The following is a 27232-nucleotide window of genomic DNA, read 5'->3' on the forward strand; positions in this document are numbered from 1 at the left end:
GGACCAATTCATGGTGGAGGGAGCCTCTAAACAGCCAAGTTTGGACCAATTCATGGTGAAGGGAGCCTCTAAAAACCCGTTTGGACCAATTCATGGTGGAGGGAGCCTCTAACCAGCCCAGTTTGGACCAATTAATGGTGGAGGGAGCCTCTAACCACCCCAGTTTGGACCAATTCATGGTGGAGGGAGCCTCTAACCAGCCCAGTTTGGACCAATTCATGGTGGAGGGAGCCTCTAAAAAACCCAGTTTGGACCAATTCATGGTGGAGGGAGCCTCTAAACAGCCCAGTTTGGGCAAATTCATGGTGGAGGGAGCCTCTAACCAGCCCAGTTTGGACCAATTAATGGTGGAGGGAGCCTCTAACCAGCCCAGTTTGGACCAATTAATGGTGGAGAGAGCCTCTAACCAGCCCAGTTTGGACCAATTAATGGTGGAGGGAGCCTCTAAACAGCCAAGTTTGGACCAATTCATGGTGGAGGGAGCCTCTAAAAACCCCAGTTTGGACCAATTCATGGTGGAGGGAGCCTCTAACCAGCCCAGTTTGGACCAATTAATGGTGGAGGGAGCCTCTAACCAGCCCAGTTTGGACCAATTAATGGTGGAGGGAGCCTCTAACCACCCCAGTTTGGACCAATTCATGGTGGAGGGAGCCTCTAAACAGCCAAGTTTGGACCAATTCATGGTGGAGGGAGCCTCTAACCAGCCCAGTTTGGACCAATTAATGGTGGAGGGAGCCTCTAACCACCCCAGTTTGGACCAATTCATGGTGAAGGGAGCCTCTAAAAACCCGTTTGGACCAATTCATGGTGGAGGGAGCCTCTAACCAGCCCAGTTTGGACCAATTAATGGTGGAGGGAGCCTCTAACCAGCCCAGTTTGGACCAATTAATGGTGGAGGGAGCCTCTAAACAGCCAAGTTTGGACCAATTCATGGTGGAGGGAGCCTCTAAAAACCCCAGTTTGGACCAATTAATGGTGGAGGGAGCCTCTAACCAGCCCAGTTTGGACCAATTAATGGTGGAGGGAGCCTCTAACCAGCCCAGTTTGGACCAATTCATGGTGGAGGGAGCCTCTAAACAGCCAAGTTTGGACCAATTCATGGTGAAGGGAGCCTCTAAAAACCCGTTTGGACCAATTCATGGTGGAGGGAGCCTCTAACCAGCCCAGTTTGGACCAATTAATGGTGGAGGGAGCCTCTAACCACCCAGTTTGGACCAATTCATGGTGGAGGGAGCCTCTAACCAGCCCAGTTTGGACCAATTAATGGTGGAGGGAGCCTCTAACCACCCCAGTTTGGACCAATTCATGGTGGAGGGAGCCTCTAACCAGCCCAGTTTGGACCAATTCATGGTGGAGGGAGCCTCTAAAAAACCCAGTTTGGACCAATTCATGGTGGAGGGAGCCTCTAAACAGCCCAGTTTGGGCAAATTCATGGTGGAGGGAGCCTCTAAACAGCCCAGTTTGGGCAAATTCATGGTGGAGGGAGCCTCTAACCAGCCCAGTTTGGACCAATTAATGGTGGAGGGAGCCTCTAACCAGCCCAGTTTGGACCAATTAATGGTGGAGGGAGCCTCTAACCAGCCCAGTTTGGACCAATTAATGGTGGAGGGAGCCTCTAACCAGCCCAGTTTGGACCAATTCATGGTGGAGGGAGCCTCTAAACAGCCAAGTTTGGACCAATTCATGGTGAAGGGAGCCTCTAAAAACCCGTTTGGACCAATTCATGGTGGAGGGAGCCTCTAACCAGCCCAGTTTGGGCAAATTCATGGTGGAGGGAGCCTCTAAAAAACCCAGTTTGGACCAATTCATGGTGGAGGGAGCCTCTAAACAGCCAAGTTTGGACCAATTCATGGTGGAGGGAGCCTCTAAACAGCCAAGTTTGGACCAATTCATGGTGAAGGGAGCCTCTAAAAACCCGTTTGGACCAATTCATGGTGGAGGGAGCCTCTAACCAGCCCAGTTTGGGCAAATTCATGGTGGAGGGAGCCTCTAAACAGCCCAGTTTGGGCAAATTCATGGTGGAGGGAGCCTCTAACCAGCCCAGTTTGGACCAATTAATGGTGGAGGGAGCCTCTAAAAAACCCAGTTTGGACCAATTCATGGTGGAGGGAGCCTCTAACCAGCCCAGTTTGGGCAAATTCATGGTGGAGGGAGCCTCTAAACAGCCCAGTTTGGGCAAATTCATGGTGGAGGGAGCCTCTAACCAGCCCAGTTTGGACCAATTAATGGTGGAGGGAGCCTCTAAAAAACCCAGTTTGGACCAATTCATGGTGGAGGGAGCCTCTAAACAGCCCAGTTTGGGCAAATTCATGGTGGAGGGAGCCTCTAAACAGCCCAGTTTGGACCAATTCATGGTGCAGGGAGCCTCTAAACAGCCCAGTTTGGGCAAATTCATGGTGGAGGGAGCCTCTAAACAGCCCAGTTTGGACCAATTGATGGTGGAGGGAGCCTCTAAAAAACCCAGTTTGGACCAATTCATGGTGGAGGGAGCCTCTAACCAGCCCAGTTTGGGCAAATTCATGGTGGAGGGAGCCTCTAAACAGCCCAGTTTGGGCAAATTCATGGTGGAGGGAGCCTCTAACCAGCCCAGTTTGGACCAATTCATGGTGGAGGGAGCCTCTAAAAAACCCAGTTTGGACCAATTCATGGTGGAGGGAGCCTCTAAACAGCCCAGTTTGGGCAAATTCATGGTGGAGGGAGCCTCTAAACAGCCCAGTTTGGGCAAATTCATGGTGGAGGGAGCCTCTAACCAGCCCAGTTTGGACCAATTAATGGTGGAGGGAGCCTCTAACCAGCCCAGTTTGGACCAATTAATGGTGGAGGGAGCCTCTAACCAGCCCAGTTTGGACCAATTAATGGTGGAGGGAGCCTCTAACCAGCCCAGTTTGGACCAATTCATGGTGGAGGGAGCCTCTAAACAGCCAAGTTTGGACCAATTCATGGTGAAGGGAGCCTCTAAAAACCCGTTTGGACCAATTCATGGTGGAGGGAGCCTCTAACCAGCCCAGTTTGGGCAAATTCATGGTGGAGGGAGCCTCTAAAAAACCCAGTTTGGACCAATTCATGGTGGAGGGAGCCTCTAAACAGCCAAGTTTGGACCAATTCATGGTGGAGGGAGCCTCTAAACAGCCAAGTTTGGACCAATTCATGGTGAAGGGAGCCTCTAAAAACCCGTTTGGACCAATTCATGGTGGAGGGAGCCTCTAACCAGCCCAGTTTGGGCAAATTCATGGTGGAGGGAGCCTCTAAACAGCCCAGTTTGGGCAAATTCATGGTGGAGGGAGCCTCTAACCAGCCCAGTTTGGACCAATTAATGGTGGAGGGAGCCTCTAAAAAACCCAGTTTGGACCAATTCATGGTGGAGGGAGCCTCTAACCAGCCCAGTTTGGGCAAATTCATGGTGGAGGGAGCCTCTAAACAGCCCAGTTTGGGCAAATTCATGGTGGAGGGAGCCTCTAACCAGCCCAGTTTGGACCAATTAATGGTGGAGGGAGCCTCTAAAAAACCCAGTTTGGACCAATTCATGGTGGAGGGAGCCTCTAAACAGCCCAGTTTGGGCAAATTCATGGTGGAGGGAGCCTCTAAACAGCCCAGTTTGGACCAATTCATGGTGGAGGGAGCCTCTAAACAGCCCAGTTTGGGCAAATTCATGGTGGAGGGAGCCTCTAAACAGCCCAGTTTGGACCAATTCATGGTGGAGGGAGCCTCTAAAAAACCCAGTTTGGACCAATTCATGGTGGAGGGAGCCTCTAACCAGCCCAGTTTGGGCAAATTCATGGTGGAGGGAGCCTCTAAACAGCCCAGTTTGGGCAAATTCATGGTGGAGGGAGCCTCTAACCAGCCCAGTTTGGACCAATTAATGGTGGAGGGAGCCTCTAAAAAACCCAGTTTGGACCAATTCATGGTGGAGGGAGCCTCTAAACAGCCCAGTTTGGGCAAATTCATGGTGGAGGGAGCCTCTAAACAGCCCAGTTTGGACCAATTCATGGTGGAGGGAGCCTCTAAACAGCCCAGTTTGGGCAAATTCATGGTGGAGGGAGCCTCTAAACAGCCCAGTTTGGACCAATTCATGGTGGAGGGAGCCTCTAAACAGCCCAGTTTGGGCAAATTCATGGTGGAAGGAGCCTCTAACCAGCAGAGTTGTGGGAAAGCAGGGTGGAGGGAGCCTCTAACCAGCAGAGTTGGTGGAAATCAGGGTGGAGGGAGCCTCTAACCAGCAGAGTTGGGGGAAATCATGTTGGAGGGAGCCTAGTATTAGCAGAATTGTGCAACGCTTATGGTGGATGAGTATGAGGATGCGGAGGAATTGGAGAGGTTGAGTACAGACATGGAGTTTCATGTTGGGGTGCTTTACACAGGTGGGCACAAAAATGACGGCTCTACCCAGTGGTGGTTCATTTTTATCAAAGTGAGCCGGTCGGCACTCTCAGCTGACAGACGGGTGCGCTTGTCAGTGATGATGCCACCGGCTGCACTGAACACCCTCTCAGATAGGACGCTGGCGGCAGGACAGGACAGCACCTCCAAGGCATATAGGGCAAGTTCAAGCCACAGGTCCAACTTCGACACCCAATACGTGTAGGGCGCAGAGGGGTCGGAGAGGACAGGGCTGTGGTCGGAAAGGTATTCCCGCAACATGCGCCTATACTTCTCACGCCTGGTGACACTAGGACCCTCCGTGGCGGCACTTTGGCGAGGGGGTGCCATCAAGGTGTCCCAGACCTTAGACAGTGTGCCCCTCGTTTGTGTGGACCGGTGAGAACTTGGTTGCCTACTGGAGGAACTGCCCTCCCTGCCGCCAACGTCACATGCTGGAAACATCTCCATCATATTCTGCACCAATTGCCTGTGGCAAGCATTGATGCGATTGGCCCTCCCCTCTACCGGAATAAAAGACGAGATGTTGTTTTTATACCGGGGGTCAAGGATAGCAAAGATCCAGTACTGGTTGTCCTCCATGATTTTGACAATACGCTTGTCGGTTGTAAAGCACCCCAACATGAACTCAGCCATGTCTGCCACAGTGTTAGTTGGCATGACTCCTCTGGCCCCACCGGAAAGTTCAATCTCCATTTCCTCCTCATCCTCCATGTCTACCCATCCACGCTGCAACAATGGGACGATTCGAAGTTGCCCGGAAGCCTCCTGTATCACCATCACATCATCGGACAACTCTTCTTCCTCCTCCTCCTCCTCCTCCTCCATTAAACGCAGTGAAGCGGACAGATGTGTGGACCTACTCTCCAGCTGTGACGGATCGGATGCTATCCCTAACTCCTCTGTGTGATCTGAGTTATCCCTGATGTCAATCAGGGATTCTCTCAGAACACACAAGAGCGGGATTGTAAGGCTCACCATCGCATCCTCAGAGCTCACCCTCCTTGTGGACTCCTCAAAGACCCGTAGGATGTCACAAAGGTCTCTCATCCATGGCCACTCATGGATGTGAAACTGAGGCAGCTGACTTTGTGGCACCCTAGGGTTTTGTAGCTGGTATTCCATCAAAGGTCTCTGCTGCTCAACCACTCTATTCAACATCTGAAACGTTGAGTTCCAGCGTGTGGGGACGTCGCACAAAAGCCGGTGTTGTGGCACATGCAGGCGTTGCTGGAGAGATTTTAAGCTAGCAGCGGCTACTGTCGACTTGCGAAAGTGGGCGCACATGCGCCGCACTTTCACCAGTAGCTCTGGAACATTGGGGTAGCTCTTTAGGAAACGTTGCACCACTAGGTTGAAGACGTGGGCCAGGCATGGAACATGTTGGAGTCCGGCAAGCTCCAGAGCTGCTACCAGGTTCCGGCCGTTATCACAAACGACCATGCCTGGGCCCAGGTGCAGCGGCTCAAACCATATTGCCGTCTCATCGAGGAGGGCATCCCTCACCTCGGAGGCAGTGTGCTGTCTGTCCCCCAAGCTGATCAGCTTCAGCACAGCCTGCTGACGTCTACCAACGCCAGTGCTGCAACGTTTCCAACTCGTAGCTGGGGTCAATCTAACAGCGGAGGAGGAGGCGGTGGCGGAGGAGGAGGCGGTAGAGGAGGAGGAGGAGGGGGGTGTTCTTCTCGTGTCCCTGCCAGGAATGTTAGGCGGGGAGACGAGGTACACCGGGCCAGTTTGGGAAGCAGTCCCAGCCTCAACTACATTCACCCAGTGTGCCGTCAGTGAAATGTAGCGTCCCTGTCCGCATGCACTTGTCCACGCGTCGGTGGTCAAGTGGACCTTTGTGCAAAGCGCGGAACTAAGGGCCCGCCTGATGTTGAGTGACACGTGCTGGTGCAAGGCGGGGACGGCACACCGGGAGAAGTAGTGACGGCTAGGGACGGCATAGCGAGGTGCCGCAGTTGCCATCAGGTCCAGGAAGGCGGGAGTTTCAACAAGCCGGAACGCCAACATCTCCTGGGCCAGCAGTTTAGCGATGTTGGCGTTCAAGGCTTGCGCGTGTGGGTGGTTAGCAGTGTATTTCTGCCGCCGCTCCAATGTCTGAGAGATGGTGGGTTGTTGTAAAGAAACGCCTGATGGTGCCTTTGATGGTGCAGGAGAAGGAGATAAGACAGGACCAGGGGAGGATGAGGTAGAAGTCAACAAAGTGGCGGAGGCAGATGAAGTGGTGTCCTGGCTCGTCCTCTGGAGTGCATCGCCAGCACAGTCAGCAGTGGCAGTGGCAGAGGCAGTGGCAGAGGCAGTGGCAGTGGCGTGAACGGCAGGCGGCCTTTGTCCTGCCGTTGCTGCCTGCCACTGATTCCAGTGCTTGGATTCCAAATGACGGCGCATTGAAGTGGTGGACAGGTTGCTCTTCTCAGAGCCCCTAATCAATTTCGAGAGGCAAATTGTGCAGACAACACTATATCTGTCCTCGGCGCATTCCTTGAAAAAACTCCACACCTTCGAGAAACGTGCCCTCGAGGTGGGAGTTTTTCGGGGCTGGGTACGAACTGGAACATCTTGGGAGATTCCGGGTGTGGCCTGGCTTCGCCTAAGCTGCTGACCTCTGCCTCTGCCTCTAGCTACCCTTTTTGGTGCTGCACCTGCCTCAACATCCACACTACTTTCCCCGCTTGACATCCCCCCTGTCCAGGTCGGGTCAGTGTCCTCATCATCCACCACTTCCTCTTCCAACTCCTGTCTCATCTCCTCCTCCCGCACAATGCGCCGGTCAACTGGATGCCCTGACGGCAACTGCGTCACATCATCGTCGATGAGGGTGGGTTGCTGGTCATCCACCACCAAATCGAACGGAGATGGAGGAGACTCTAGTGTTTGAGCATCTGGACACAGATGCTCCTCTGTTAGGTTCGTGGAATCGTGGCGTGGAGAGGCAGGTTGAGGGACAATGAAAGGAGCGGAGAACAGCTCTGGGGAGCAGGGACAGTTTGGGTTATTGTTCTGTAAAGCTTCGGAATTTTGGGAGGAAGGAAGACAAGACTGTTGGGTAATAGGAGGAGAGGAGGCAGAGTCTGACTGGCTGCTGGACAATGTGCTGTAAGCGTTCTCTGACAGCCATTGCAAGACCTGTTCCTGGTTCTCGGGCCTACTAAGGTTTGTACCCTGCAGTTTAGTTAATGTGGCAAGCAACCCTGGCACTGTGGAGTGGCGCAATGCTTGCTGCCCCACAGGAGTAGGCACGGGACGCCCTGTGGCTTCACTGCTACCTTGCTCCCCAGAACCATTCCCCCGACCTCGCCCACGGCCTCGTCCACGTCCCTTTCCGGGAGCCTTGCGCATTTTGAATTCCTAGTTAGAAATTGGCACTGTATACCAGTAGTAAAAATTGTGGGTGCACGTAACCCCAATATATTCTTTGAATTCCCAGTCAGACACTGGCACTATATGGCAGTAGCAAGAAATGAGGGTATTTGTATTCCCAATATACTCTTTGAATTCCCAGTCAGACAATGGCACTGTATACCAGTAGTAAAAATTGTGGGTGCACGTAACCCCAATATATTCTTTGAATTACCAGTCAGAAACTGGCACTATATGGCAGTAGCAAGAAATGAGGGTATTTATAACCCCAATATATTCTTTGAATTCCCAGTCAGACAATGGCACTGTATACCAGTAGTAAAAATTGTGGGTGCACGTAACCCCAATATATTCTTTGAATTCCCAGTCAGAAACTGGCACTATATGGCAGTAGCAAGAAATGAGGGTATTTGTATTCCCAATATACTCTTTGAATTCCCAGTCAGACAATGGCACTGTATACCAGTAGTAAAAATTGTGGGTGCACGTAACCCCAATATATTCTTTGAATTACCAGTCAGAAACTGGCACTATATGGCAGTAGCAAGAAATGAGGGTATTTATAACCCCAATATATTCTTTGAATTCCCAGTCAGACAATGGCACTGTATACCAGTAGTAAAAATTGTGGGTGCACGTAACCCCAATATATTCTTTGAATTACCAGTCAGAAACTGGCACTATATGGCAGTAGCAAGAAATGAGGGTATTTGTATTCCCAATATACTCTTTGAATTCCCAGTCAGACAATGGCACTGTATACCAGTAGTAAAAATTGTGGGTGCACGTAACCCCAATATATTCTTTGAATTACCAGTCAGAAACTGGCACTATATGGCAGTAGCAAGAAATGAGGGTATTTATAACCCCAATATACTCTTTGAATTCCCAGTCAGACAATGGCACTGTATACCAGTAGTAAAAATTGTGGGTGCACGTAACCCCAATATATTCTTTGAATTACCAGTCAGAAACTGGCACTATATGGCAGTAGCAAGAAATGAGGGTATTTGTATTCCCAATATACTCTTTGAATTCCCAGTCAGACAATGGCACTGTATACCAGTAGTAAAAATTGTGGGTGCACGTAACCCCAATATATTCTTTGAATTACCAGTCAGAAACTGGCACTATATGGCAGTAGTAAGAAATGAGGGTATTTGTATTCCCAATATACTCTTTGAATTCCCAGTCAGACAATGGCACTGTATACCAGTAGTAAAAATTGTGGGTGCACGTAACCCCAATATATTCTTTGAATTACCAGTCAGAAACTGGCACTATATGGCAGTAGCAAGAAATGAGGGTATTTATAACCCCAATATATTCTTTGAATTCCCAGTCAGAAACTGGCACTATATGGCAGTAGCAAGAAATGAGGGTATTTATAACCCCAATATATTCTTTGAATTCCCAGTCAGACAATGGCACTGTATACCAGTAGTAAAAATTGTGGGTGCACGTAACCCCAATATATTCTTTGAATTACCAGTCAGAAACTGGCACTATATGGCAGTAGCAAGAAATGAGGGTATTTATAACCCCAATATATTCTTTGAATTCCCAGTCAGACAATGGCACTGTATACCAGTAGTAAAAATTGTGGGTGCACGTAACCCCAATATATTCTTTGAATTCCCAGTCAGAAACTGGCACTATATGGCAGTAGCAAGAAATGAGGGTATTTGTATTCCCAATATACTCTTTGAATTCCCAGTCAGACAATGGCACTGTATACCAGTAGTAAAAATTGTGGGTGCACGTAACCCCAATATATTCTTTGAATTACCAGTCAGAAACTGGCACTATATGGCAGTAGCAAGAAATGAGGGTATTTGTATTCCCAATATACTCTTTGAATTCCCAGTCAGACAATGGCACTGTATACCAGTAGTAAAAATTGTGGGTGCACGTAACCCCAATATATTCTTTGAATTCCCAGTCAGACACTGGCACTATATGGCAGTAGCAAGAAATGAGGGTATTTGTATTCCCAATATATTCTTTGAATTCCCAGTCAGACAATGGCACTGTATACCAGTAGTAAAAATTGTGGGTGCACGTAACCCCAATATATTCTTTGAATTACCAGTCAGAAACTGGCACTATATGGCAGTAGCAAGAAATGAGGGTATTTGTATTCCCAATATACTCTTTGAATTCCCAGTCAGACAATGGCACTGTATACCAGTAGTAAAAATTGTGGGTGCACGTAACCCCAATATATTCTTTGAATTACCAGTCAGAAACTGGCACTATATGGCAGTAGCAAGAAATGAGGGTATTTATAACCCCAATATATTCTTTGAATTCCCAGTCAGACAATGGCACTGTATACCAGTAGTAAAAATTGTGGGTGCACGTAACCCCAATATATTCTTTGAATTCCCAGTCAGACACTGGCACTATATGGCAGTAGCAAGAAATGAGGGTATTTGTATTCCCAATATATTCTTTGAATTCCCAGTCAGACAATGGCACTGTATACCAGTAGTAAAAATTGTGGGTGCATGTAACCCCAATATATTCTTTGAATTACCAGTCAGACACTGGCACTATATGGCAGTAGCAAGAAATGAGGGTATTTGTATTCCCAATATATTCTTTGAATTCCCAGTCAGACAATGGCACTGTATACCAGTAGTAAAAATTGTGGGTGCACGTAACCCCAATATATTCTTTGAATTCCCAGTCAGACACTGGCACTATATGGCAGTAGCAAGAAATGAGGGTATTTGTATTCCCAATATATTCTTTGAATTCCCAGTCAGACAATGGCACTGTATACCAGTAGTAAAAATTGTGGGTGCACGTAACCCCAATATATTCTTTGAATTCCCAGTCAGACACTGGCACTATATGGCAGTAGCAAGAAATGAGGGTATTTGTATTCCCAATATATTCTTTGAATTCCCAGTCAGACAATGGCACTGTATACCAGTAGTAAAAATTGTGGGTGCACGTAACCCCAATATATTCTTTGAATTACCAGTCAGAAACTGGCACTATATGGCAGTAGCAAGAAATGAGGGTATTTGTATTCCCAATATATTCTTTGAATTCCCAGTCAGACAATGGCACTGTATACCAGTAGTAAAAATTGTGGGTGTATATAGCCCCAATTCTATTGCTAGGGGACTTGCAGGGTATTTCTGGGGTGAAGGTGGGGGGGCACACCGTTGGAACGGGTATCGGGGTATATATCGGGTATACGGGAATACACTGACAGTGTATTCCATTCAGGATCCTGGGAAAGCTGGGTTGCGGCGATTGAGCCCGTCAGTGCCACGTTACACTGACAAGCTTCTCCCTGGAATTTAGCTCTTACAAGAGCTGTTGGTTGTCTTCTCCTTCCTATCCTAGCCTGTCCCTGCCTACCCAGAATCTAAGCCCTAGCTAACTGGACGGAAACCTCCGTCCTCGGTGAATTGCAAGCTCAGAATGACGCGAACCTGGGCGGCGCTGTTCTTTTAAATTAGAGGTCACATGTTTTCGGCAGCCAATGGGTTTTGCCTACTTTTTTCAACGTCACCGGTGTCGTAGTTCCTGTCCCACCTACCCTGCGCTGTTATTGGAGCAAAAAAGGCGCCAGGGAAGGTGGGAGGGGAATCGAGTAATGGCGCACTTTACCACGCGGTGTTCGATTCGATTCGAACATGCCGAACAGCCTAATATCCGATCGAACATGAGTTCGATAGAACACTGTTCGCTCATCTCTAATTGTGACATTAATATGTTGGAACATCCTTGAGAATTTGGCAATTTCTGAGTGTCCAACTGAATGAAGAACATAACAATATAATATATCACTTACAGTTCAGAAGACCAAGCTGAAGTAGTGATGCCAAAGCGGTGAGAATCATGAACAGGAGCAACCCTCCCCTTCTTCCCAAAAATCCAACAACAGGACACATAGCCAGGCATGAGGCTAATGTAATGCCTGCCATGGCAAAGTAGTTGGCATAGAAGTTGTGCATGATGTTCATATTGACTTCAGGGTCCATCAGACTTTTAGCAAAGCAGTGGTGTATCCCATACCCAGTCAATCTGAAAGAAGCATACAACACAATCATGAAACATGTGGTAGAAAGTAATCTTAAGGAGATCTGTAAATAATACAACTACATAAAAGTATCCAGCACCTCCATAATCAGCATTCAGTCCTATAAGGAATGTGAGGTATATAGAACTGTGACTGGCCAAGTAGATCACTCCTGCTGCTCCACAGTACCCTTTTTCTCAAGTCATAGCATTGGTCAAGGGATGCTCCTTAGCAGCATGGAAGAAACTGTACACCCATGTGAGCTAACGTATCATAACAGAATTATATTGATATGAATACTAGGTTCTGCATCAAAAAGATTAGTGGTATTACCATTCTACTGATACCATAATCTAGAGTGGTCTGTTTTACTATGGGTTGTTTTTGAAGGGACTGACAAGGAATTTCAATTAAAATAGGCCATCAATGTACCGTATCCCTGGTTGTGGTTCAATCCCTGGGACCCCCAGACGTAAGCAGAACAGTACAGATTTAAGGACAATGTTTATCTGGGCACAGTGAGGTCTATATGGTTATGGCAGTGATCATAGATTAATGGCTTTTAATAAAGAAAACCACAAACTTAAATTTCAGGACAAACCCTTTAATTCATAATCGCTAGGCTTGGTTTCCTGCAGGAAGTATATAAAACTGAAACAGATACACTGCGAAGTATAAAGTCACATGTAATAAGACTTTCAAAGAAAATAAAGTGAAGGTTATTCGTTATGTCCAAAACTACAAAGTAGCAGCAAAATAAATCTAACACAAAAAAGGCCAGGCAAGTACTACCTAAAGCAGACAGGGCACAAAATACTGGAAGCCAAAGATTATTTTATATTATTATTTTATATTTCTTAGCTTAGACTGCAAGATACACTGAAGGGCATAGTGAAGTCTAAAGAAGAAAACCAGTGGCAATTCCTTGGTTCTCAGAATGGATGTGGAGTTCAGAAGATGGATCTCTGTTAATCATAATGCCATGGCATACTCCTTAAAGACAAAGTGTATGCCAAGACAAAGTGTATGCTCTTACCATTTTAGACTCAGAAGTGTCTTAGATGAAACAATAACAGTATTAAGATGTTTAGTGACTATCTGTAGATCCAAACCAGAAAATAAATGTGAACCATGAAACAAACTGATAAAGCAGATCAGCACACAGAGCACAAGTGTTTTATATCCAGCATCTTGAGGGTGAATTTCTATCATTAATCTGTTTTAGTGGTCATGTAACATTTAGAGGTCTACACATTTTTATTTTTGATGATCACAGTGCTCATTTCTTTATGCAGCGTCAAATGCTGGACTATGTGGTCACTTAACAGGCTACTTTTAAGTATCCATTTTAATACCACAAAGTGCATTCAACCATCTGATGTCCGCTATGGTCGGAGAATTGTGGTAGAACAACTACATTATGAGAGCTTGAAATGACACCTGCAGTTCTCCTGCTGAGTCAGAATTTTTTTTCTTTTTAAGACATGAGAGCAGTAAAGATCTACAGTATCACATGATTACCTAAATAACCATACAGCCCACTTTCACTCCTCGATACACCTTCCCTCTTCTTTTTAACATATAGCGCGAGATGGGGTTCAGCAGCAGGACTAGAAGGGTCCTTAAAAGTTCATTTCTACCATTGCAACTATTTTTCATTGCTATAAAACATCTAGAATAAGATTCTTCCTAATTAAATGTCCATTATAATATACTACAAGAGACTACACACATACTCCACATCTATCACCTACATACATTAAGCACGTAATCAAAAAGTAATGAAAAAACGGCAGGATTTATCATTGTAGGATTAGAGTACACATTATTTGCTAGCAGACTGTTACCATGAATGCATATAAGTCTTTTTAAACTGTAGACACAAAACAAGAAGAAATTATTATACTAGATGTTTTGCAATGTTGCTTTATTGATCATTTTAGATACAGGGTAAAGATACTTTTGGCAAACAGGTTTTGTTTATTGTGCCATTTTACAGGTTTGTAGAGGATTAAGAGATTGCGAAATGGAGACAAATACTGTGGAAAATAAATAAATAATAATTAGTAATAAATAGTCACAAGTCATTAATCATCACTTGTGACTGAAATAGTACTATAAACGAAGGCAAAATCTACTCCAGCAAGGGGCCACACCACCAGGAGGATGTGCCCAATTCATGATGAAGTGCAGCATTATAAATTAAAATGTGGCATCGGCATATAATACATGGTTTTGAAGAATCGCCCCTCTCCCTAGAAGTATATAAAGACTATCTACCACTACACAACACATGGAAGATATCATACAGCAAAACATCTTGATCACGTCACAAATTGTAGATAGACTTACGAGTTAACACAAAGGACAAGTATATTTCGCCACAGGTTCCGGGTTCCCACAACTTTCACAATGCAAACTTTCTTAGGTCTTCTTGCAAGCTCTCTCTCCAATTCTACAAACACAGTAATGTAGATACAGATTTATACACTATCCATGTAGCATCACTACCTGAAGTGGGTATATTTATGTCCAAGAACTGGCAGTGTCATGTATCATTTTACTATTGTAGAGCCCTAAATAAATCGGGCATATGCCTAGGCCAGACTCATGTTCCCCCACCACTGCTGTACGTGGGAACTGCTCAGAGCAGAAGTGGCCTCCAGAACAAGAGGTATAACTGTACAGGCAGAAGGATGGTAACAATGAAATAAAATGTGCAACAAGAACTTTTACTAAAAAATCTTTATAAGTAAAAACTAAGGCTAGGTTCTCATCTGCCCACGGGTGTCCATCGTTCAGGTCCATTGGACCACAGACATCTGTGAAACCCATAGAGTATAATGGGGTCTGCCGTTTTTATACTGAAACCGGTGGAGAGAAAAGTCCGCCATACAGGACTTTTCTCAGTTGTCTATATGGCAGAGTCTCCAGTCTGAATCTAATCTAGTAGTAAAGAAGGAAGAGATAATCACTGTATAGTCTGCTATGTGGTAAGACAAGGAAGGAACAGAATGCTATGTAGCCGGTATTACTGGCACACTCATCAATACTGAGTGACCTAGACTAAGTGTCTCACAATACTTACCTGGCATTACTCCTTTAACATCACTTTCTTGGATTATTCTGTTCTTGTGAATAGTCTGAAGAATTTGCTTCTTAGAAGCGTCATACTGCAATGTGGCCATTAACCACCTCAAAGATTCAGGAAAGATGCTGTAGAGAAATAAAAAACAGACATGGCACATTTTTATATGCTTTACATACAGAGAAAACATAAAAGAAATCAGTGTAAGCAAAACTTACTCTAGAACATGCTCAGCGGGTTTGTAGTTTGTTAAAAATAGAGCTGCGTTGGAAAATTGGTCTAAATTGTATAACCCACATCAGGCCATTCAGCATACAGCAAGAAATTTATCATGTTTTTTTTTTTTTTTTTTTTTTTTTTTTTTTTTTTTAACAATTACAACCAGATACTAATACATATTTTTTAGTCTGTGATTGTAGATATTTTATTGTATTTTCTGAGAACCTGTAGATTGGAGAGGTTTGTTGACTCCTTTTGGAAGGTGTTCTAGACTAGATATTCTTGAACATACTACTTATACAGTTATATATATATATATATATATATATATATATATACACACACACACACACACACACACATATATTATATTTTATCTAAAGTCTACATTAATTGAAGATTTACAAATTTAACAGCTTACTATCTTTATACAGAAAATGCTGAAATACACAAAATATGTTTAACATAACTAGGTTAACAATAAATCACTTTCTGCCAATATTTTCCCTTTGACTTTGAAATCATTTTATTGCAAAGCAACATAAAAAAGCATTAAAAAAAGAAAAAGTTAAAAAAAACCAAAAAAAAACCCCCCCACACACAAAAATAAATGCACTGGGCAGAGATTATTTGTAGGAGGACCCATATGCAATAAGAGAATGGTTTCTTGCAAAAATAGCACCACGCTTGTCCACAGATTTCATGTGATATTGCAGCTCATTTACATGCTCTTCAATGGACCAGAGCTGCAATGCTGTTCACAACCAGTGGACAGGTGTGGTGCTGTTTTGGGAACAAAGTCAGCTATGTTTTTCTAATCCTGTATAAGCCTTTTAAATTATACATTTCCCCAAATCTTAACCACGTTGCAGAAAAGCAGCTTTTTTGTTGTTGCAGATTTTGCTGTGGTTTTTGATCCAAAGTCAGGAGTGGACTCAACAGAAGGGAGAAATATAATTCATTTCCTATACATTTTCCATTCCTTTTTCAGCACTCCTGGCTTTGGCTAAAAAAAAAAAGCATAATCTAAAACAAAAAAAAAAAAAAACAAATTGTGGGGCCTTAGTCTAAAACATTTCTTACACAGAGAAAACTGGGGTGCAGATTTTCCCATTTTGTCAGTTTATGACAATTTTCACCATGGATTAGCATTTAGCGTCCATTAGGGTGAATTCTCACGGAGAAAAATGGTAAGGAATTTGGTGTGGAATTTTAGCGCTGAAAAAAGCGCCTCCCATTGAAGTCAATGAGAGGCTTTTTTCAGCGCTGAAATTCCTCATCATTTTCCTCCGTGTGAATGCACCCTTACAATGCATAGGATGAAATATGTGGCACAATGGCAGCAATTATTTAACAAAATCGGGATCAAGAACGGAATGTTTTGCTGAAATTATTTTGCCGCTGCAGACTTCCATCTGACAAACTATAGACTTTCATTGACCAAAAATATCTGCAGAGTATTTAGTTTCACAAAAAAAGCATCACTTTAAATATTTACAACACTTCAATATTCCAATTATGTATAGAGGATACTTACTACCAGTAGGGAAGCATGAGAATAAAGGGGCAGATTATGACAGCCTGGAGGATCTGCCAGTCTCTACACAGAGCTGCTAAACCAGGCAGAAGGAATTGTCCAGCCATTCCAATAAAACTGGCCACCATTGTAATCATGAATCTGTGCCCTGGAGGGCAAAGCTCTATTCCTGAAAGAGAAAACAGCAAAGACTGAGAGAAAATACAAATAATACAAGTGCACACAGAAAGGAAATCATATTGTGTTAGCATCTGAATTTGAAAAGACCCCCCCCCCCTCAAAAAAAAACCAAAAAAAAACAACCCAGCATTTAAAAAGAAAATGTATTTGAATGGAACAAGCTCTGGCAGATTTATGATCATTTACACCAGTTTATGGAGTTGGTGTAGATTTCAGTGCGGGTGGAGGATGTGCCTGATTTATGATGTGGCATGTACCTAGTCAGAAATCAGACGCATCTATTGCTGTTGCAGGGATTATGAAAACCAGAGTACTAAACACAAGGTCTTGTTAAATCACTTTCCCCAATTTGCCCTGCAAAAAAACAAGCCCTGAAATCGGGGCCCCATGTGGTGTAAACACCATTGTATGCCACAGTGTTTTACAGTCTATCGAATGCCATCCACACATTGCAGAAAAATACCATTGCATTTTTGGAAATCGCAGTTAGGGTTGAGCCGATCTTGACTTTTCAGGATCGATTTTGAAATCCGATTACCGATAATTTTTCATTCGAACCCGATCTCGATCCCAATGCAAGTCAATGGGATTTTTTTTTACTAATCGGAGATCGGATTTTAAAAGCAATCCTATTCACTATACAGCATGGAATCTAACAATTGAATGCTTTAATTGTTAGAATCCATGCTGTGTAGTGAATTTTTTTAATCACTAAGTAGCCAGAGGATTTTTTTTTTAATCCTCTGGCTACTTAGTCCCCCTGGTGTCCACTTACCTGAAAAGATGGCTTGTCCGGTGCTCGGTGTTCTCGGTCTTCTTTGCCTCGCTGCCCCCGCCTCCCAGGTTAGTGTTTAAAGCGCTAGGAAGGCGGGGCTTGTAGCTTAGGAGAGTGTGGGCGGGAACAGGGCGGGGAGCCATGACGTCTCCCCTCCCAGTACCCGCCCACACTCTCCTAACCTGGGAGGCAGGGGACAGCGAGGCGAAGAAGAACGAGAAGACCGGGCACTGGACCAGCCATCTCTTAAGGTAAGTAGCTACTAGAGATGTTAGCTAGTCTCCCATTAGAATGAATGGGAGACTAGCTAGCAAAGCATTGTGGGAAATGATCACCGATCTCGATCCCAACTAAAAAGATCATGTTCGGGATTCTGATCGCGATCGTGAATTTTTCTCGATCGCCGATCAGAATCCGATTTTTTTCCGAACACGATCGCTCAACCCTAATCGCAGTATGTCACTTATACTTATAGCAACCATCAGCGTTTCTTTACAGGTATAATTGAAGCAGAAAGTCAGCAGAGGAAAACTCTGCAGAATTTATACAATAAAAGCAACAAACTTTGGTGTAAAAAAAAAAAAAAAAAAGTTATAAATCTTGAAATGGGACAGTGAAAAAAACCAAAAACCTAAAAATGTAAAATCTTGCTTTTGTGGTCTATAAACAGGTGGTATTAAGAAGTTATGATTCCTCAATGTCGTAACTTTTTTATTCACCCTTTACATCTTTATGACAATATGTATTTAACTAGAATTTTGGAATTACGGTTGGACAAGCCTTAGGTTAATATTAAACATAACAGGAGTAAAAAAAAAAAAAAAAAGGGGAAAAATAAGTCGCAAACAAAAATATATTCATCATTTCTTATACCCAGATAAACACATTGTAATTTGTAATTTGCACATGTACACAGCTTATAGTTGTCCATACGCAGAAATACGATTGGCTATTCATGTTCATGCCATCTGCGGTTATTTTGGTCTAAAATCATAGCTAGTAATGAAACTTTAATCATGCCTCTAAACAGGTATACATGTGTACATATCCAAATGTCAATGACCGTAGCTAGAAACAAAAGAAGGTATGGAAGAGAGAAAGATTAACCCTGAAGCATAAAATACACTGGTGAAATATTGAAAAGGCAATACAGCAAAGTAGAAACCCTGCCAGCTCTCCTGACTTGTCTTTTCTAATACATATAGTTGTCTTTTCTTATAACTCTGCATTGTTCTGTTCCTGGGAATATAAGCATGCAGTAAATCAGACGTATGAGGAACAGCGAAAGTTTCTCCTGTTTAAGGTTGGAACTGACAAAGGAGCTGAGATATTACTTGTTGTTTCTGCATGGTCTGTGAAGGTTTTGGATGACACCGCAATACATAAATGAAAATGACAAATCATTGATCAGTTTCTGTCTAGATCTGCAAACTGGATGGGGTTCTCTCGAGGGAGTGCACATCTGTCATTTGACACGACACTTTCAAAGTTGTGCCAAGAGCTGCAATCTAACGTTTTAGATCTATCTTCAGTCTTTGTGTGACTTGGCCTATTGTGTCCCGAAAAAAACCTGACCAATGTGATAAATGGTGTGACAGGACAAGGGAGAAAGTGCTAGAAGGAGTATACTTTTCTCCCAGGATTCTATCAAATATGTTCTAGATGCAGCTTAGGAAAGCGGTGCTCCTTGCTGGAGAGTTTTACCAAAACTCTGGTATAAGGTCTGGCTGCTGGATTAGAGAGAATTGAGCGGGTCTACTCCATTCAGAGTGTCAAAAGTTGCTGATTCCTTACACTAGTGTACGGTGGCATAGACCTTTCATGAGCAACACTAGGATCCTAATAGGGCAGCAAATCCACAGCACATATCTTATACAAGGTTCTTAGGACATGACTAGTATCTGTTCAGGAGCTTGTCCTGCATCACAGATTCCATAATAAATGCCATACAAAATGTGTAGCATACTGTGCCATTTTTTTCCAGTAAAATCACAGGGCCCATGATTGAAAACTGATGGACCACATTATAGTCAATGGAATAGTCAGTCTCCCTTGGTATACACTGTTGCAGATACATGGACGTTTCATAATTCTCTGAAATAATCAATGCAAATGTGAATATAATCTAAAAAGCATGGCTTACGGCAATCTTTTTCCATCTAGGTGTAATTGGCTTAGACTAGTGCAACTGTATACACCTAGTCCCTGCCAACATGGCTACTCACCACTTGACATAGAAGCATTCTGAGTTCCTATTGAAAATCAAAATTAAAGAACCATAAATGTTCCCCAATGGCCACATTTCTTAAGATTTCATTGCTGTACTTATATTTTTTTTTATTCCAGGCACCATCAAATAAAACAAATGTTTTATTCAGGTTGATAAAACAACCTCAAAGATCAATATTACATTCATTATGCATCTTATATTGATTTAAGATGACAATCCTCAGCTCTGCTCAGACAACATGATTCACTAACAAGAGGCAATCCATATACTACAGAACATACTTATACACAGTCCTATGAAAAAGTTTGGGCACCCCTATTAATCTTAATCATTTTTAGTTCTAAATATTTTGGTGTTTGCAGCAGCCATTTCAGTTTGATATATCTAATAACTGATGGACACAGTAATATTTCAGGATTGAAATGAGGTTTATTGTACTAACAGAAAATGTGCAATATGCATTAAACCAAAATTTGACCGGTGCAAAAGTATGGGCACCCTTATCATTTTATTGATTTGAATACTCCTAACTACTTTTTACTGACTTACTGAAGCACAAAATTGTTTTTGTAACCTCACTGAGCTTTGAACTTCATAGCCAGATCTATCCAATCATAAGAAAAGGTATTTAAGGTGGCCAATTGCAAGTTGTTCTCCTATTTGAATCTCCTCTGAAGAGTGGCATCATGGGCTACTTAAAACAACTCTCAAATGATCTGAAAACAAAGATTGTTCAACATAGTTGTTCAGGGGAAGGATACAAAAAGTTGTCTCAGAGATTGAACCTGTCAGTTTCCACTGTGAGGAACATAGTAAGGAAATGGAAGACCACAGGGACAGTTCTTGTTAAGCCAAGAAGTGGCAGGCCAAGAAAAATATCAGAAAGGCAGAGAAGAAGAATGGTGAGAACAGTCAAGGACAATCCACAGACCACCTCCAAAGAGCTGCAGCATCATCTTGCTGCAGATGGTGTCACTGTGCATCAGTCAGCAATACAGCGCACTTTGCACAAGGATAAGCTGTATGGGAGAGTGATGAGAAAGAAGCAGTTTCTGCACGTACGCCACAAATAGAGTTGCCTGAGGTATGCAAAAGCACATTTGGAGAAGCCAACTTCATTTTGGAAACAAAGATTGAGTTGTTTGGTTATAAAAAAAGGCGTTATGCATGGCGTCCAAAAAGAAACAGCATTCCAAGAAAAACACTTGCTACCCACTGTAAAATTTGGTGGAGGTTCCATCATGCTTTGGGGCTGTGTGGCCAATGCCGGCACCGGGAATCTTGTTAAAGTTGAGGGTCACATGGATTCCACTCAGTATCAGCAGATTCTTGAGAATAATGTTCAAGAATCAGTGACGAAGTTACGCCGGAGATGGATATGTCAGCAAGACAATAATCCAAAACAACGCTCCAAATCGACTCAGGCATTCATGCAGAGGAACAATTACAATGTTCTGGAATGGCCATCCCAGTCCCCAGACCTGAATATCATTGAACATCTGTCGGATGATTTGAAGCGGGCTGTCCATGCTCGGCCACCATCAAACTTAACTGAACTTGAATTGTTTTGTAAAGAAGAATGGTCCAAAATACCTTCATCCAGGATCCAGGAACTGATTAAAAGCTACAGGAAGCGACTAGAGGCTGTTATCTTTGCAAAAGGAGGATCTACTAAATATTAATGTCACTTTTCTGTTGAGGTGCTCATACTTTTGCACTGGTCAAATTTTGGTTTATTGCATAGTGCACATTTTCTGTTAGTACAATAAACCTCATTTCAATCCTGAAATAGTACTGTGTCCATCAGTTATTAGATATATCAAACTGAAATGGCTGCTGCAAACACCAAAATATTTAGAACTAAAAATAATTAAGATTAATAGGGGTGCCCAAACTTTTTCATAGGACTGTATATACATATATACACAAAGTCCCTGGTTCTAAACTCGTCATTCCCACAACACAGCACTCCAAGTATATTTTCTTTTTCCTTGGAAAATATTTTTAACCAATTAAACATCCCAATCCTAGGTCAGCCTGTGTACCCACTAATCTCCACTCCATGCTGTCCTATACACATAAAAGCTGGGAGAAGTCTGAGGCCAGACACTACTCTGATCAGTGTATCACAGGGCTTTTCCTGTGTGTTGAGGACCCCAGGAAGGTTGAGTGCAATGGGGACCTAGGCAGATGTGGAACTGGATAAAGGCTCGTTCATCTGCGCTCAGGGGTCTCCGTTATGCAGGTTTCCGTCTCCTGCACGAAACTGGGCAAGAAACGGAAACCTGTAGTCATGTTTTAAACCCATTCATTTGAATGGGTCTGAAAAGTGTCTGGCCATGAGCGCCGGTGAGCGTTTTATGCGCTCCACAGCGAAACAGTTTTTTTTTTTAACCGGACACAAAGTCTGACATCCAGGATTTTGTGTCCGGTTTAAAAAAAAACTGTTTTGCCGCGGAGAGCATAAATCGCTGACCGGCGCTTGCAGCCGGACTCTGTCTGACAGGTTTCCGTCTTCTGCAGGCAGAAGACAGACACCTGATAACGGAGACCCGAATGCTGGTGTGAACCCAGCGTCAGTGAGATACACGTATAATATTTTTTATGTTACAGATTTGATGTGTAGTTGGTTTAGTCGCGTTTCCTTTCCACTGTAAACCCGTTTTACGCCAGGGCCCCATGTTGCGATAGTGCTGAGTTTTACAATACTTGCAAAGTTGATGGAATTCTTTGCTGATCCCACCTACATATTGTCGGAAAAAAAAAGTGCAGCAGTAATGCTGTGTTTTCAAAAACGCTTGCATTTCTGTAAATCGCAGCAAGTCCGTTACAACTAAGGAAACGCTGGTGTTTTCCGTATAATAGAGGAAGAAAATCTGCAAAGAAACACTGTGGACAAAAATGCAATACATTTCCGCCACTGTCTTTTCTGCCGTGTTTTTTGGCTGCGGCTTGCTACATGGTGCCTTATCCTTAAGTGTTGTTTAATAAAGGATCATAAATTCTATATCCATAAACTAGGTCTGGATAGTTGCTCTTTACTCAATTAAAAGCTCAGGGAAGATCTCATTAGCATCCTGGGAAATTGTGTTGAGGTATAAACATACAGTAGGTAGCACTAATGAGTGCTTAATGATAATCACATGCTTGCTAATAGGAAGGCACTTAATACTCAGAGTTAAGCTCAAAATATACGTCTGCTGAAACACCACTACAAATAGAAACCAAAATAATGTAGGTTACATTCTATAGCAGTGATGGCGAACCTTTAGGAGACCGAATGCCTAAACTGCAACACAAAACCCGATAATGTATTGCAAAGTGCCAACACGCCAATTTAACCTTAATATTAACGTTATATTTTGGAAAAAACAACGCATACATTAACTTCTTTGGTCTTAAAAGAAAAAACATAAGGCCCAATTAACACAACCCTAGTCATATTACATGCCCCACATATGGCCCCCACATGTATTACATGCCCCACATATGGCCCCCACATATTTTGTCCACTGTAGGCCCCCACACAGCAGTTTAAAATACTTACCTAGTATTGTGAAGGTTATAATCATGTAATGTATGAAAAAACATTGTTATCCTTTGAAGCTGAATGCTAGATATAGTTACCTATGCTTGAAACTGCTATAATGTTATATCAATCATAGGATGGCACCTGTATCCAAGATGGGTGCAAGAAAAACAAATGCTTGGCTTGCTGCCACAAGACAGCGCCCCAAGGTCAACACGCAGAAGCGGGACCAGCTGGCTATATATGGCACTGCTTAAACTTTTTCTATTTGATTGCGATGTACCATACCAATCAGGAATGAATATGAAAACTTACGTTGTTGTTATATCACTTCCTTTCTCTGATACTATTTAACTCTGTGTTCTCAATAAAAAGTGCGTCAGCATACATTCTTTGGTTGAGAGAAGAATGAATACCAACACAGAGTGGTGTGATTTCTTGACCGCCGGCCCTCAGCCTTATTAATTAGGACGACGACAGTTACCCGAGATAATGGTCAATTAGTCATAAACGCGACTATGACCTTATCAGTATGATGGCTGCAGTCCCACGAAGAGCGTCCTTCTCCTCCTCCTGCTGCAGGCACTGATGACGTCATCGCACCGGCGTAGGGGCAGAGGTTATACACTCTGCAATCAATGTAGGCTGCGCGACCGTGGCCTACACTGATAGCTTTCAGCTGTGTGTGCAACTGCAGACACAGCTGAAAGCAGTGGCGATCGCTCACTAATGGGCAATCCTGTACCGGATTCCATATTAGTGAGTGATCTTGGCGAAGGTACGCGTGCCAGCAGAGGGGGCTCTGCGTGCCCCCCCGGCACGCGTGCCATAGTTTCGCCATAGGTTCCTCATCACCGCATTGTAATGTATATTCCACACAGACTGATAATGGACTCTAAATACTCAGAAAAGTCACTAGTTCACATCCGGGTTGCAACATCCTGGCATCTTCTTTCCAACCTCTGTGTACATATGAACTAGAAAATGACAATATGTTTCTCTTTATAATCTAAGTACAATTAATATGTGTCTTAGTTTATCCCATATAGTGCCTTGGCATGTTTACCTGAATTAAAAATCACACCAAAACAGGTAACTTTAATATATATAATATCATAGAAAATGCCTCTTTTCCAGTTATTAAAATCTACTGCTGGATCAAGCTGGACTTTCAGCTCACAGGCTCAAAATCAGGTTACATATTTCCAGAGAAGTCTATGGAGAGTGGCAGAGGGATAAGTGAGCTGCTGGAAGAAGGAAGAGGGAAACATACATGCGTGGCTGCATGTAAATGGCAACTGCAATAATCCATCTGCAATAAAGAAAGTCTGCCTAAGGCTGGCGCCCCCAAACACCGTAGCAAAAAACGGAAAGCTGTGATTTCAAACACGCTTGTGCTTTTGTAAGTCGCACCATGTCAATTATACCTGTGGAAATGCTGGCGTTCTCTGTATGTGCATAAATCCACAGAGGGGAAACTTTGCGGACTTTCTGTAAAAATGCTGCGGAAAAAAAACACCATGCGTTTCCATTGCGTTTTTTGCTGCATCTCGCTACGTGGGGCCTTAGTGTAAAACAGACATCTCATTACAATTTCACTTGCGTACCCGTGGGGAATTTCTAGAGTCTTTCCTTTAATGCAACCTTTTGTAAATGTGTAGGAGCCCTTTAAGATCATTTAAACTAGTTAATACCTAAATGTCATAATTCAGAAAATGGAGCATGAAAAATCGTATATTGTCATCTACATAGGAATATTGAGCTAAGCAACTAACAGATTCCTATTAGAACATTCCAATAAAATCACGGTTTCTTCCACATTAAAATTGATTCATGTTTAGATAAAAGGATGCGGCATCTGTTCATTTCTGCCTTATTACTCTAATGCTAGACACAGCACATCACTGTCTCATCCTAGGAGGGAAAAATCATTTACCAGTCATAAATCTTTAAGTTGACAATGCAACTATGAATTAAAAATGGCTACATCACTTCTGAAATGCCGTGTGTCCATTATGTGAGCAAGAGCAGAACGAACTAAAAGATGACCCCAAAAACCGTGTTCTCTGGACGTAGTAAGGGCAAGAATATGGAGAAATTATGCAAAGTACCCGCTATTTTACCACCCATGTGGACACTGAGGGAGTGTGCGTGTTCTAAGAATTCATCTTTCTCATAATTGGAAACAACATGGCACCAAATTGAGAAAGGTTCATTAACTTTAAAAAAACAAAACAACCCCTCCCCCCTCCCCCAACTTTACTACTCTAAGGATATTCTGAATGTTAAGTCAGAATTCTATGCTCGTGTCCAATAGCCATCAATTCCTCCATGACTTTATTCAATGAATAGACTTTAGGATCTCATACAGTAAAGCCACATTCACATGACCAAGGTACAAAACGGCCGTGAATGATAGAGGAGTCATAAAAGTTTTTGTTGGTTGCATATTTCACACTTTGAAGGTCTGAAAATTTTATGTTTTTTTCTTTCTTTGCATCAGCAAGAAATGAAAAAGGTTTGAAAGAAAAAGCAGCAGTATGAGTTTCAATGATGCGCTCAGTAAATGAAGAATGAATTAATTGAGTCATTAAGTGTCAATTAGTGTCAACAATTCGCTGGTTAAAAGATCTGTGAGGATGAAAGAGGTTCATGAGTTTGATGTGGCTTAGGGTTGGTTCACACTAGTGCTTGCATTCTGTCCGGAAGCAGTCCGCATGGACACCCCCCAGACTGAATACAATCGCAATTGCAAGCGATGCACTTGCAAAGCACACGGACCTGTGGGGAATCGCTCAGGTAGATGCTTGTAGCAGTGCAGAAAACAGGGACACAGACACTGGATTGCACACAAGTTCAGGCTTTATTCACTTGTAGTGCGTACATTGCCTTTTCAAAGGCACAAAATAAACAAAACAAAAGCCTTCTCAGATGAGAACTCTCTAAACATAGGAAAACTTTTCCCCGTCTATACAGAAGCCTGGCTACCAGTCTCCCGCCTTGGCAACAACAGTGGGTGGCACGGTACCCGCTTTGTAGATTCAATTTGGATAGGTCAGCTCTGTCAGTGTGATGCCACACTTTCCAGTCCTCACACACAGACTATCAGGCCTTGATTGATTACCTCCCTGGTGTGGGTCTTTACCAAACACCCTTTAGATGCCTGGCTGGAATATACTGGTCATCCCAAACACCCTTCACTCTCGCACAGTCCCCATAGACTATAATGGGCTTGAATGGGCATGAATGATTCGTGCAGGCAGTGCACGGCAAGCACACAGAGCCCATTATAGCCTATGGGGTCCGTGTGCTTTGCAAGCACATCGCTTGCAATTGCGATTGTATTCCGTCCGGGGGGTGTCCAAGCGAACTCCTTGACGGAATGCAAGCGCTAGTGTGAACCAACCCTTAGAGCGCTGAAACCTTAAGACTGAAGCCCCACGTTGCGGAAATGCAGCTTTTTTTGTTGCAGATTTTGTTGTGGTCTTTTGAGCCAAAGTCAGGAGTAACTGCAAAACGAATGGGATATATATAGGAGGTTCTTATACTTATCCTTTCTGCTCAATCCACTCCTGCCTTTGGCTCAAAAAAACTGCAACAAAATCTGCAACAAAAACAAAAGCTGTGTTTCTGCAATGTGGGGCTTCAGCCTAAAGGGGTTTTCTGGGCAAATTTTTTTTAATTTTTTTTAAAGGTCTGTTTGTGCTATTGATGGGATGGGTTAAAAGCACACCACATATATTTTTAGCAGTGTTTTGAGTGATTTCTGGGTGTCTGTGGGAGCTCCTGGAATCTTCTGCATTTGTTTACTTGGTGTTAGCTTCCTGCTATGTAATTTCCTGTGTACGTTCTACACTACCGCCCTGTCACTGCTCCCCCTCCATGGCAC

At 43.5% G+C, this 27232-nt stretch overlaps 1 protein-coding gene across 1 annotated transcript in view; it reads right to left on the minus strand.

Moving 5' to 3' along the window:
• Positions 1–27232, minus strand: part of SLC22A23 (solute carrier family 22 member 23) — a 113397-nt gene that overhangs the window by 20935 nt on the left and 65230 nt on the right. Inside the window, exons 4-7 of the mRNA XM_075270752.1 lie at positions 16630–16798; positions 14874–15001; positions 14138–14240; positions 11558–11790 (exon numbers count right to left, since the gene is read on the minus strand). Coding sequence (XP_075126853.1) covers positions 11558–11790; positions 14138–14240; positions 14874–15001; positions 16630–16798 — 633 coding nt within the window. The remainder of the gene's footprint in view (positions 1–11557; positions 11791–14137; positions 14241–14873; positions 15002–16629; positions 16799–27232) is intronic.

Source organism: Leptodactylus fuscus, chromosome 4 (genome assembly GCF_031893055.1).
Source record: "Leptodactylus fuscus isolate aLepFus1 chromosome 4, aLepFus1.hap2, whole genome shotgun sequence".
Taxonomy (NCBI): domain Eukaryota; kingdom Metazoa; phylum Chordata; class Amphibia; order Anura; family Leptodactylidae; genus Leptodactylus; species Leptodactylus fuscus.